The sequence below is a fragment of the Gekko japonicus genome, unplaced genomic scaffold (assembly GCF_001447785.1).
Source record: "Gekko japonicus isolate JY-2015 unplaced genomic scaffold, Gekko_japonicus_V1.1 scaffold745, whole genome shotgun sequence".
In the NCBI taxonomy this organism is placed as follows: Eukaryota; Metazoa; Chordata; class Lepidosauria; order Squamata; family Gekkonidae; genus Gekko; species Gekko japonicus.
In genome coordinates, this window is record NW_015164690.1 from 1,025 (window position 1) to 13,025 (window position 12,001).

A 12,001-nucleotide genomic window follows, 5' to 3' on the forward strand; every position below is an offset into this window, starting at 1 on the left:
TTTTATTGGCTCCCCTAAAAAGGGGAGGTATTTCGCTTAAAAGAAAAAAAGGGAGGGGTAGACAGTAGGAGAAAGAGAAAGCTGAGTGATATATAAACTGGTAAATTAAACTGTTAGTAATGTCCAATTAATCTTCTTGGGCTTCTTCTGTGTGTTGCCAAACTTCTTTTCTTAGTCCTGTTACATGTATTCTCTGTTAGTATGTTAGTAATGTTCCTTTGAGATTCTGTTAATAAAAAGGGTCTCTTCTGTGCACATTCAGAACCGCTTCTTGCGTGCTGGGTACTTTTACTATCGCTGACGTGGAGGAGCTTCCTCTGTTGTCTTCCTTCTGGCTTGTTAGATCCTCCTTCGGGTTGTTGTTAATACGCTCAGTTCATGTACTATAAATCCTCTTCCTTTCATGCCTCGGAGGTCCCCATTTTTGAGAATGGTATCAATTTCATTTTCGCTTTTATATTCGCTCCCAGACTCTCTATGGGTCCTCCTCGCAATTGTTGACTTATAAGCGCTTATCAGGCACTTCTCGCTGTCACAATTCCAACTTATCTTTTTTGCAAAACTCCCGTCGGATTCACAGCCATAAACAGTCCAAACATTCAACAGCCGGCTCTTGCACACAAACAAACGCCCAGACGGAAGTCCCTCCCTCCTTCTCCGCTCGCTTTTGCCCAGCTCCGACATCTTTTCTTTTTTGTTTACTTTTAGAAAGTTCTTAAAATGTGCTCCAGAGAGACAAGTTTCTCGCTTTCAAATACATCAAAGGAAAACATCACTGTCCGCTCAATTCATCCCCCCCCTCCTTTTCTTTTTCGCTTGTATAGATGGAGGATTAACCTCTTCGCCTTTTTCGCTGGGAGGGGGGGGAAACAATTTTCAGTTCTTTTTCTCTGCATTTTGACAACTCACAGTTAAGCCGATCTTTTCTTTTTCTTTTCCACTTTTGCGGATGGTCGCTTTATCACTCGGTGACGTCTGGTGGCTCCGCTAAACCCCGTTCGGGGTCGCTCACGCAGCAAGGTCCATTGGGGCAGGGCATGGCGGGAGCTCGTGCGGATTCCCTCCTCCACCGCGGGCGGGCGAGACGCCCCTCGGGAGCGACCCAAGGATGCGTCCGCCATTCGCGGGAGCCAGACCGGAAGCCTCTCTAATCACTGTTTCTTAATTCTCTGTCTCACTTTATGGCCCACCGTCCCCATGCTGTTCCTTCTTATTGCTCTGATAATATTCCTGGTTTCTTGACTTATCTCATGTGCACACATCCACACAACTCTACCATGGAATAGCCATCAGTGAGACGTAACTGGGCATCTTACTCATCAGTGACTTTAGTAATTGTTGAATTAGGACTTAACCAAAGCAGGCATGAGAAGTATTCTATTTTCTCTTGCCAAATATTTTGATTCGCTTCTGTCTCTCACTCATAATCAAAGTTAACCCTTTTAAAACAATGGTTCCATTATGTTATGGGGAAAATACCACACCATTTTGCAACCTTTGTATACAAGGGCTGAGCTCCCGAGATACCCTGAGTCGAGGAGTGCATGTGTGAATGGCCACACGCAAACATGTATGTCCCCCTGGCTCCAGAGTATCATATGAGTGTAGTCAGAGGTCATTCCGGGGGGGGAACGCAGTTCCCCTGGGTGAGGTGCAGGGGGGCGGGGCACATGATGAAGCCCCGCCCCCTGCTTCCGGCCGCCCCGCTTCCAGCCCTCATTCAGCCAGGAGGAGGCAGGAGAAGAGGGAGGGTAAGTTGCTTCCTCCCCGCCTCTCCCCACCCCTGCCTGCCTGGGGCCAGGGAGGGCCTTGGCGGGGCTTCCTCGCACTCCCGCTGGCCTTGCAGGTCCACTGCCTGGCCCCTGATATCAGGAGGTGTGGCATATGCTAATGAGTTCCCCTAGTTCCCCTAGCTCTTTTTCTATGAAATGACCCCTGAGTGTAGTGGTTAAGTGTGTGGACTCTGATCTGGGAGAACCGGGTTTGATTCCCCACTCCTCCACTTGCACCTGGCTGGATGACCTTGGGCAAGCCGTAGTTCTGACAAGAGCTGTCCTTGAAAAAGAGCAGTTTCTGTCAGAGCTCTCTCAGCCCCGCCTACCTCACAGGGTGTCTGTTGTGGGGAGGGGAAGGGAAAGGAGTTTGTAAGCCGCTCTGAGACACCTTTGGGTAGTGAAGGGCGTATAAATCCAATCTCTTCTCTTCTTCTTCTCTTCTAAACAGAAACGACCCACTGAATTGTGTGTTTACCCTGGAGATTCCAGGTGGGCCCTGGAGATTTTCTGGAATTACAATTTATCTCCAGAATTTGTTCTACTGCTTCAGCCCAACACAGCTGACCACCTGCAACTTTCTCCAGCCAAAATAATATTTGGCTACAAAATGATTGATTGGCAACAGGTGTGTGTGTGTGGGGGGAACAACCTGACCCGAAGACCAGAAGGGTTCATGCGTGCGTCAGTGACTGTTCATCAAAAATTGTTTCCTTTCTGGATCACGCCCATCCCTACTCAGCACTATTTCATTCCCAACAGTGGTGCGGGGGGGGAGTGCGTGGGGGGAGGTAAGCCACTGGGAAATCCCCTGAGTTTTGACTCAGAGGGCAAAGAAGCCAAGACCATGCGTAATACAGCTGCTTCCCCCAGATACATTACAGATTACAGGATTAAGAAACTAACATTACCCAAGCAGCAGGTCATGACCGAGTGGAGAAATTTATTCTGCCGTGATCATACAGTTGGAGTTTGAGCACTGATTTTTGAACATGCACTGCTTAAAAACAATATGTGCCGTTTTTACATGAATAAACTCTTGCATTTAAAAGAACAGTTTTGCAGCTCAAAACTTTGCAAGTACCTAGCAGTGAACTCCTAAATGGAGTTGTACCTTTTAAACTTCAATGATATGGTTGGGTTTAGAGAATGATAACTTTAGTTTAGGATTGTAGTGATAATTCTGAAATATTTACCTTGAATCCCCAGTTACCCAGACATTCCTGCAGAGGGATTCCCCCCCTATAATGAACTTCTGACCTATGACTAGTTTAACCAGCTATTTAACCTATTTCTTGCTTCCAGATATCCAGACGAGGCAACAAACACACAGGAAATGCAGCAAGGTTGAGTAAACGTGGAAAAACACCATGTTAAAACAAAACACACAATTCCGATATGCTACTGTGCCTTCATATATTCATTTAAATCATATACTTCAATATACAATAAAGACCCTAGGGTATCTTATTAATTACAGTACATTGATAACAAAAACCTAAAGAACAATGTATATCTTGTAGAAAAGTCCACAGCTACAGTGACGAATATGCAGATAGGATTCAATGCTGTAGACTATCTTGCTTCCTGATGAGAGTTGCAGCAGTCGTCAATGCCAATATTTTAGGCTGTTTTGCCTTCTGAAAAGAGGTACAACAAGCATCAAAGCAACATGCCTCCCAGGCAAAAGTTGCGTGTTTTGAGGAATTCTTCTTCAGGCAAGTTATTTTTCCTGGAACCAAAGCTCACAATGGTACGATGCCCAAGTCAAACAACTCTGTAGAAGGCTTCTCAGTAGCTGCGGCCTTTTCTACAAGATATATATTGTTCTTTAGGTTTTCGTTATCAACGTACTATCATTAATAAGATACACTAGGGTCTTTATTGTATATTGAAGTATATGATTTAAACGAATATATGAAGGCATAGTAGCATATCAGAACTGTGTGTTTTGTTTTAACATGGTGTTTTCCCACGTTAATTCAACATCCAGGCAAGGCCTGGAGATATCCTGGAAATTACCTGTGATCCCTAGACTACAGAGATCAGTTCCTCTCAACAAAATGGCTGCACATATACATAACAAAACCAATATTTATACAGGAAGGTCCTACGAATGTGAATGTGAAACGCCCTCGTATCCCAACCAGACCCATGACATGCAGCTGATGAAGTGGACTCCGGTCCATGAAAGGTTATGCTAGTATATTTTAAAAAATGCATTAGTCTTTAAGGTGTCACAAGGTCCCTACTTATTTTCACTCTGTTTTCTAGTTTGTATTTCCTTACAGCGATGAGTGGTGGGAAGGGAATGTGGGGAGAGACGCACCTGATATGTGCTTTTTAAGGAAAGTTCGTGAGTGCTTTCGCTTTCTAGACGGTGCACCCAAAAATAGCTCAGAGCTTCCGATAAATAGTCTGCCTTCCAAAGCTCAGCATCCAGTCTTCCCTTTCCAGATACCTCTGGCTGAATCTCTCCTCTCTTCAGCTTTCCAGGTGAGTTTCACAGACGCAGGTTGTCCCTGCTTGCTTGGTAGATGCTTCAGATTTCAAATATGATTTAAACCAAAGCTTATCTTGGCTTACCTAACCTTGCTGACCACCTGAAACCTTATGGAAACTTTCTGTAACTGTTCTTTGTGATGTTGTTGTTCTACAACAGCTAATCAAACAGCAAATCATAGCAGCTGTGAAGGACAAGTAGAAGTTGTTGGTGGTTGTTGAATGCTTTTTGGATCACGGAGACCATCCAAAGTAAGATTTTTTTCTTCTGCCTGGAAAAAGGTAAGAGCAACTTTGAGGAGGTCAATCCCTCCCCATCCCCCACTGGTGGCCAGGGGGACCTGGCAACTAGGCACATAGCCAGGATTCTGTGGCTTGTGGGGCAATTTTTTTTTCTGGTGGGGCTGAAGTTCTCAGTGCAGAAAGAAAAGCTATTGAGCCAATAGAAAGCTGTTACCAGGATAGATCTCTGAATTGCAAGCTGTCAACCACTTCAGATGACAGTTCTCAGCTGCTGCAAGTTAATCACTTCTGCCAGCCTAAGGAACAATACTGATCACAAGCCGGCAGGTGGGGATGATGACTTCTGTAATCAAGAAAGCTAACACTTAGGCAGAAAAACTCTCTTAAAGGAGACCAGATTCTTGACACAGAGTTAGAAGGGATCGTAGAGGTCACCTACTCCAACCCCCTGGCTCAGTGCAGGAGTTAGTCAACTACAGCACCCCACTCTGCTTAAAGGAGCGCACGCCTTTAAAGATGTTTTGAAATGACTGGAAAAATCATTTACAGGAGGAATTCTTGTGGGGCTGTGCCTCTAAGAAAGGGGCGGAGCCCCCAAATGCCCCACTGTAGCTACGGGCTTGCTGGCAACCCTAGACTTCACATTTACAGGTTTGGTATTATTTTAAACATGTTTCTGGGTTTCCTTGCCAGTCTGTTATAGCACAATGTGCTACAGTCCTGTTACTCCTAATTCTATTATGTATACTGGCAAGGCAGGACACAAATTGAAAATAATAAATAAATAATAATAAATATCTTTTACATTGTAAATATGATTCATGTTAATGTACGTGAACTGTGTGAGAAAATCTGGACTTTGTTTTCTGGAAGATTCCACATCATGATCATGACAATATGTGCCCCGTCTGCTATAGCTTTAACTTTCTTTTGTTTATACCAAACAGTTTATTTTCAGTTTGATCTTCTAACATTTATATACTTAAAGGGACACCATTTCTGTTATTACGGATATTAGAGATAGATGATGCAATGGCCATCTCAAATACTTGGAGACATTTATTTGGTTAAAAATGTCAGTTAAAATCCCCCATTAATTGAGTGGGGTTTTTTTTAAATCCATTTTTATTGATTTAATTGCAGATCCATGGAGCTTAGGCACCTTCTTGGAAGAGTCATGGCTTTAACTTTGAATGTCCTGTGCAGTGGGGGTGGGAGTGTGGACTAGCTAGCCTTCTGACTCTATGATTACTTTCCTTCCTGCTGTGACACAAGGGGAGGAAGCATAATTCCGTCATGCTCTTTAAAAAAAGGGGGGGGAATATCACTCCAGGGGCCTCAAGTGATACAAGCCGTGTGTGTTTAGGCCTCACCAGCCTCTTTGGGGCAAAATAAAATAGGGTCAATGTGGGCAGGCTGTATGGAGATTCTGGACAGGCTAGGCATGATACAACAGCATCTTCCTTAAACTGCCTGAGCTTCTATGGCTTCAACCTGGAGACCCCGAACTAGGGACCAAACCCTCCAGCCTAGACGTGGTTTAAAGGCCCAGTGGGGTTGCCAACCCTCAGGTGGCACCTGGAGATCTCCCACTATTCCAATTGATCTCCAGACAACCAAGAGCAGTTCCCCTGGAGAAAATGGCTGCTTTGGAGGGTGGGCTCTGTGGCCTTGTACGCTGCTGAGGTCCCCCCTCCCCAACCCTGCCCTTTCCAGGCTCCACCCCCAAATCTCCAGGTATTTCCTAACCCACAGCTGGCAACCATGAGGTTCGGTAACCTATTCCTGGCCCTCACAGAGGCCATTTCTGCAACTGCCATTCACAGAGGCCAGCCCCCGGTGAGGTGAAACGCGAGCATTCTTCGCAGAGGCCTCAATCAAGACACACCCTTCCCACAGGCTAAGTCCAGCAGGTCATTATGATTTCGAGCCTCATCTCTTTCCTTTTCCTTCTCGCAGGCCTCCCTGTCCTTGCATGATGGTTCCAGAGGTCTACATGGAAACTCCCATCTGTCTAATCAATAACAGACCTGATGGGAAACTTGTGACGGAAGAGAGAGCCATGCGCCTACTTCTGGGTATCCGCCAGCCGGTGGTGGTGGTGGCCATTGTGGGGCTCTATCGCACTGGCAAGTCCTACCTCATGAACAGGCTTGCTGGCAAAGGAAAAGGTAAAAAATGCAACAAATACACCTTGGGAAGGAGAGAGGGAAGAGGCACCTGCACATTGGAAAGGCCTGGGCAGCAACATAGGGAGCCAGTGGTGGTAATAATGAAGTTCTGTACCTAGCACCATCGGACTACGTGATTTCTTTTGTTTATTTTAATATACTGCCTTTCTGCCAATGCTCTTAAGGAAGCTGAAAAATCCTGAAACACAAAAATGACACATGCTGAGGATAAAAACAGTTCAGCATCAGAACTCTTTCGGGTTGCTGCCCTCTATGTCTGCTGGTAGGGTTGTGAAGTCTGAGTTTGGAAATACCTGTAGATTTAAGGGCCGGGCCTGGGAGGGTGGGGTTTAGGAAGAAGAGGGAACTCGGGAGGGTATAATGCCCACCTTCCAAAGCATCCATTTTCCCCAGGAAAAGAGGAATAAATGTTTAGATTTTTTTTAAAAATCAATCAATGAGCGATCTATATAGTCCGGAGATCAGTTGTCATTCCAAGAGATCCCCCCCCCCCCAAAATGGAGGCTGGCAATCCTCGGTGACCTGAGCTTCCTGGCCTTGGTTTCTCTCCATTTGCCTTTCCCTCAAGGCACCTAGGCCTCCAGGGTGACCCTGGGAAGATGAATGAGGAGGTGCCCATGCTAAGTTCTCCATGCTCCTGCTGGCTGGCTCTTGTGTTTCAGAGAGCCAGTCTGGTGTAGTGGTTAGGAGCGTGGACTCTAACCTGGGACAACCACTCCTCCACCTGCAGCTGCTGGATGACCTTGGGCAAGCCATAGTTCTGTCAGAGCTGTTCTCCCAAGGGCAGTCCTCGAGAGAGCTCTCTCAGCCCCACCTACCTCAAAGGGCGTCTGTTGTAGGGAGGGGGAGGGAAGGGAGATTGTAAGCCGCTCTGAGACTCTGAGTGAAGGGTGGGGTATAAATCCAATCTCTTCTGTTCTCTCACTTCTTCAGCTAGGCAAAAGGGACTAGTCTAGGACAGAGGTCATGAAGCCTTCTAAGCCTGTGGCGGATTTTGAGTTGTGGCGCAGGATGGTGGCTGCAACTAGAAAGTGGCCACCATGGGAGATGGAGCCAACCATAAAATAACCACCAGAGGAGGCAGAGCCACACACACACACACAAAGCCCAAGTGCAGGAGACAAAATCAATAAATCAATGGTGCGACCTCATTTGGAATACTGTGTGCAGTTCTGGTCACCACACCTTAAAAGGGATATTATAGCTTTGGAAAAAATGCAGAAAAGGGTAACTCGAACGATAAAAGGGTTGGAACACTTTCCCTATGAGGAAAGGTTAATGCGCTTGGGGCTCTTTAGCTTGGAGAAACGACGACTGAGGGGCGACATGATCGAGGTTTATAAGATTATGCACGGGACAGAGCAGGTCGAGAAAGAGGTACTTTTCTCCCTTTCTCACAATACAAGAGCTCGTGGGCACTCCATGAAATGGCTGAGCGGTCAGGTTAGAACGGATAAGAGGAAGTACTTCTTCACCCAAAGAGTGATTAACAAATGGAATTCACTGCCACAGGAAGTGGTGGCGGCTACAGGCACCGATGGCTTCAAAAGGAAATTAGATAAGCATATGGAGCAGAGGTCCATCAGTGGCTATTAGCCACAAGGTATAGATAGGGACTCTGGGGCAAGTGATGCTCTGTCTTTTTGGTGCTTGGGGTGGGGGGGGGTTAACAGTGGGAGGGCTTCTAATGTCCTGGCCCCACTGCTGGACCTCCTGATATCACCTGGTATTTCTGGCCACTGTGTGACAGAGTGTTGGACTGGATGGGCCATTGGTCTGATCCAACATTGGCTTCTCTTATGTTCTTATAAAAGGACTAATTTTAAAAATACACTTGGGAAAAGGAGTGAGAGAAGAAAACTGACGCTCTGGTGGCACTGTGCTGTCAAAACAATATTGTTCTAGTCTAAACAGCCTGTCAGATCTCCAGCAGGCAACCTGGCCTCACTCACTTTCTAAAAACACTTGGTAGATGCCAGGAAAGGTATTGGTGGGCACTATGGGCACTGTGTTGTGGACCCCTGAGCTAGAGCTCTATAGAATCACAGAATCACACAGTTTGAAGGGTTCGTAGAGGCCATCTAGTCCAACCCTCTGCTTAATGCAGGATCAACCTACAGTATCCCTGACAAGGGTTTGTCCAGCTACTGCTTAAAGACTGCCAGGGAGGGGGAGCTTGCCACCTCCTGAGGCAGCCGATTGCACTCTTGCACAACTCTAACCGTAAAAAAGTTTTTCCTAATATCCAGCTGGTATCTTCCCTCCCTTAATTTAAACCCATTCTCGCCAGTCCTCTCCTCTGATGCCAACAGGAACAGCTCCCTGCCCTCCTCTAAGGGACAGCCCTTTAAAATACTTCAAGAGAGCAATCATGTCCCCCCCAACCCCCTCTTCTCCAGACTAAATATATATGCACTAGTACGTCTAAGAACTTCTATAAGATCACTTAGATTTGGTACTTCATTCCCCAAAGATTAAATAGGTGTTTTGGACTAAATGCTCATGAATGTTGGAAATGTTCCAGTTCTTTACATTTGTGGTGGGAGTGTCTGTTAATTATTAACGCTTTCTGGAAGAAAGAAAATGATTGTTGAATTTAACTGAACGTTGAATCTTCACATATCGATTTATTCTAAAAATGTGTTGTTATATATGCTATCTGCTTACCGTTGAGTAGTCCATTTGAATATAGTTTTGGATTTGATTCTAGCAGCTAAGGTGCTGATTGCTAAAAACTGGTAGTCGCAGAAAGTTCAAAGTCTGAAAACTTGGACCACAAAGGTGTGGCAGATAACTGAACTTTTAAGATTAAGCGAAGTGATTTTTTTCTAAAAGAATGTTTTATTATGATTTTGTGAATGATACATTCTTAATCAAAGAAGTTATACAGCTCGTACAACTGAGATTAAAAACAAGATAGTAGTACATAAAAGAACACGAGGCAGTTAAAAATCACAGCAATATAAGAATGTTGGATTACACCATACACTAATTTTTAAGTTTTACCACATACATAGTTCATCTATCAGGTGAATTCAGGGGTCATTTTGTAGAAAAAGAGGTGCAGGAGTTTATTAGCATAACTCATTAGCATAACTTATTTGCATATGCCACACCCCCTGAGAAGTGTATCAGAACGCAACACCGCTCAGGCTCCACTGGGCTGTTTTGGATTGCTAGCTATTGGGAGGGGGGGGGGACATGCAGATCTGTCCTTGCAGAGGAGGGAGAGCTTGTACCTGAATAAAACTTGGTCTTAAAGGTGCCACTGGACTGTTTTGGACCGGGGGGCTGGCTCTGCAACTTACCTGGCAGCTTCTTGCTCTGACTGAGGGCTGCTGGGAGCAGGGGGCGGGGCTTGTTGCATGTGCCCGCCCCCTGGGCTCTTTACTGCCGGAGCTCCGCTCCTGCGCGCTCCTGCAGGAAATGACCCCTGGGTGAAGTGATTTGATTGAAAGATGGGGGATAGGAAATAGCTCTTTTCTTTGGCTTTTCTAAGTTATAGGTGGCATCAAACAAATCTAGAGATAAATTTTCCGGCCACGCAACCTGGAAAATCTACAGCAGCTAATGAACTCCAGCCGTGAAAGCCTTTGACAACATAATGTATTTAATTGTTTCACATTATGATTGAATGACGGCTGGGTTCTGCTTGTAAAACAGGAAAGTAGGTTTAAGTCTTTTGGCCATTTTGTAATGTATGTTGTCGGTTTATATGTGCTTAAACAATTCAATCAAAATATATTTGTTAAAAAACAAGGACCCGATAAAGAGGGCTTGAACCTCAGAATCTTTTTCCCTCCTTGAACTGAACTGGCTCTCTCTCTCCCCTCGCAGGTTTCCCTTTGGGTGCCACTGTGCAGGGGAAGACCAAGGGCATCTGGATGTGGTGCCTCCCTCACCCCCGCAGGCCCGACCACACACTGGTGTTGCTGGACACGGAAGGCCTGGGTGACGTGCAGAAGGTGAGCAGAGGTTGGAGGGAGCTTTATTGGCCACTGAAACGCCAGTCAAGGAGCTCTAGAAATCTTGTTGTTTAGCGGCTTATGTTTTAACGAAGAGGAACATGCCATCGAGTCAGAAATGAATCCATCTACAGCCGAGGTGTCCTACTAATTTGTTATGAGGGCCAGATCAGACATAAATATCATTTTGTCGGGCCAGGCCATGTGTGCCATAAAACGTAATGACAGGTACTGGACATATAGACTGTATAAAGGACAGCAGCTGTTAAGCTCTGAGTTGGTGTATCCTCACTGCAAGGCCCCATGGGCTGGGAGGGGGGTGCAAAGGAAAACCCACAGGGGCTGACTGGAGAGCCAGCAGTGCAGCACTCGGCAGACGCTCCCACGCTGCTTGACTGCTGAAGATGAGGCTGTCCCACCATGCTGAAGCCACTATCAGAGTGGCTTTGCCCACCCCACCCCCTAAACAGTCTTCTGTCCCCTCCCTTGCACTAATGGCTTGTGGGCCACATAAGAGCCATGGAAGGGCCGGTTTCGGCCCCTGGGCCTTATGTTTGACACCCCCGATCTACAGGATGTTCCAGGCAAGAGACAAGCCGGGATGGTTTGCCATTGCCTGACACTGCACAGCAACCCCCAACTTCTTTGGCAGTCTCCCATCCAGAAACTGTGCCCAGCCATACTTTGCTCCTCAGGTGCCATGAAATTCTTTTTGTCTGTTTCAGGGAGACACACAGAATGATTCCTGGATCTTTGCACTGGCCATTCTGCTCAGCAGCATCCTGGTCTATAACAGCATGGGCACCATCGACCAAGTGGCCCTGGAGAACCTGCAGTATCCTTTCGGGGCATCGGAAAGTGGAAGCGGGCTCTGATGGTGGAGACGGAGGAACCCCTGGGCAGCTCTAGGTGGCTGGTTAAGGGCAGCACTTTGTGGGAGGCAGTGGCAGGGAGAATGTTGTTGTTGTTATTTAATATATACCCCAATCTATCCCACGAGTGGGCTCAGGGCAGCTTACAACATAAAATCTGTAAAACAATCAATCAGTTGACCTTTATTGGCATAACGTTTGTAAAACAATAAAAACCAATAAAACAGCAGATGGTGCAATACGAAATAACAAAGAGAACCCACACCTCATGTCAAGTGGATATAGGTACCCCAAAAACCTCCAGTGCCCAAGTAATGTTATCTAAAGCAGCAGGGCACCGGGAAGGGGCCATAAACAGGGGAGGCCAGCATGGCTGAACATTCGCCGCCTCCAGGGCCGGCCCGTCAGAGAATTTTTAGGCAGTGGCCCCTTAAGGGGGGGGGTGCTCCGCCTGC

General features: G+C 46.3%; 1 protein-coding gene across 2 annotated transcripts in view; it reads left to right on the plus strand.

The window, feature by feature from the left end:
* Positions 1-4,202: 4,202 nt before the first annotated feature.
* LOC107108863 (guanylate-binding protein 1-like) overlaps positions 4,203-12,001 on the plus strand; it is a 14,509-nt gene continuing 6,710 nt past the window's right edge. Inside the window, exons 1-5 of one of the 2 annotated variants that reach the window (XM_015409385.1) lie at positions 4,203-4,268; positions 4,435-4,556; positions 6,477-6,688; positions 10,547-10,674; positions 11,400-11,509. In XM_015409385.1, coding sequence (XP_015264871.1) covers positions 6,493-6,688; positions 10,547-10,674; positions 11,400-11,509 — 434 coding nt within the window. In that variant the 5' untranslated portion in view covers positions 4,203-4,268; positions 4,435-4,556; positions 6,477-6,492. The remainder of the gene's footprint in view (positions 4,269-4,434; positions 4,557-6,476; positions 6,689-10,546; positions 10,675-11,399; positions 11,510-12,001) is intronic. The other variant, XM_015409386.1, reaches the window with a different exon arrangement.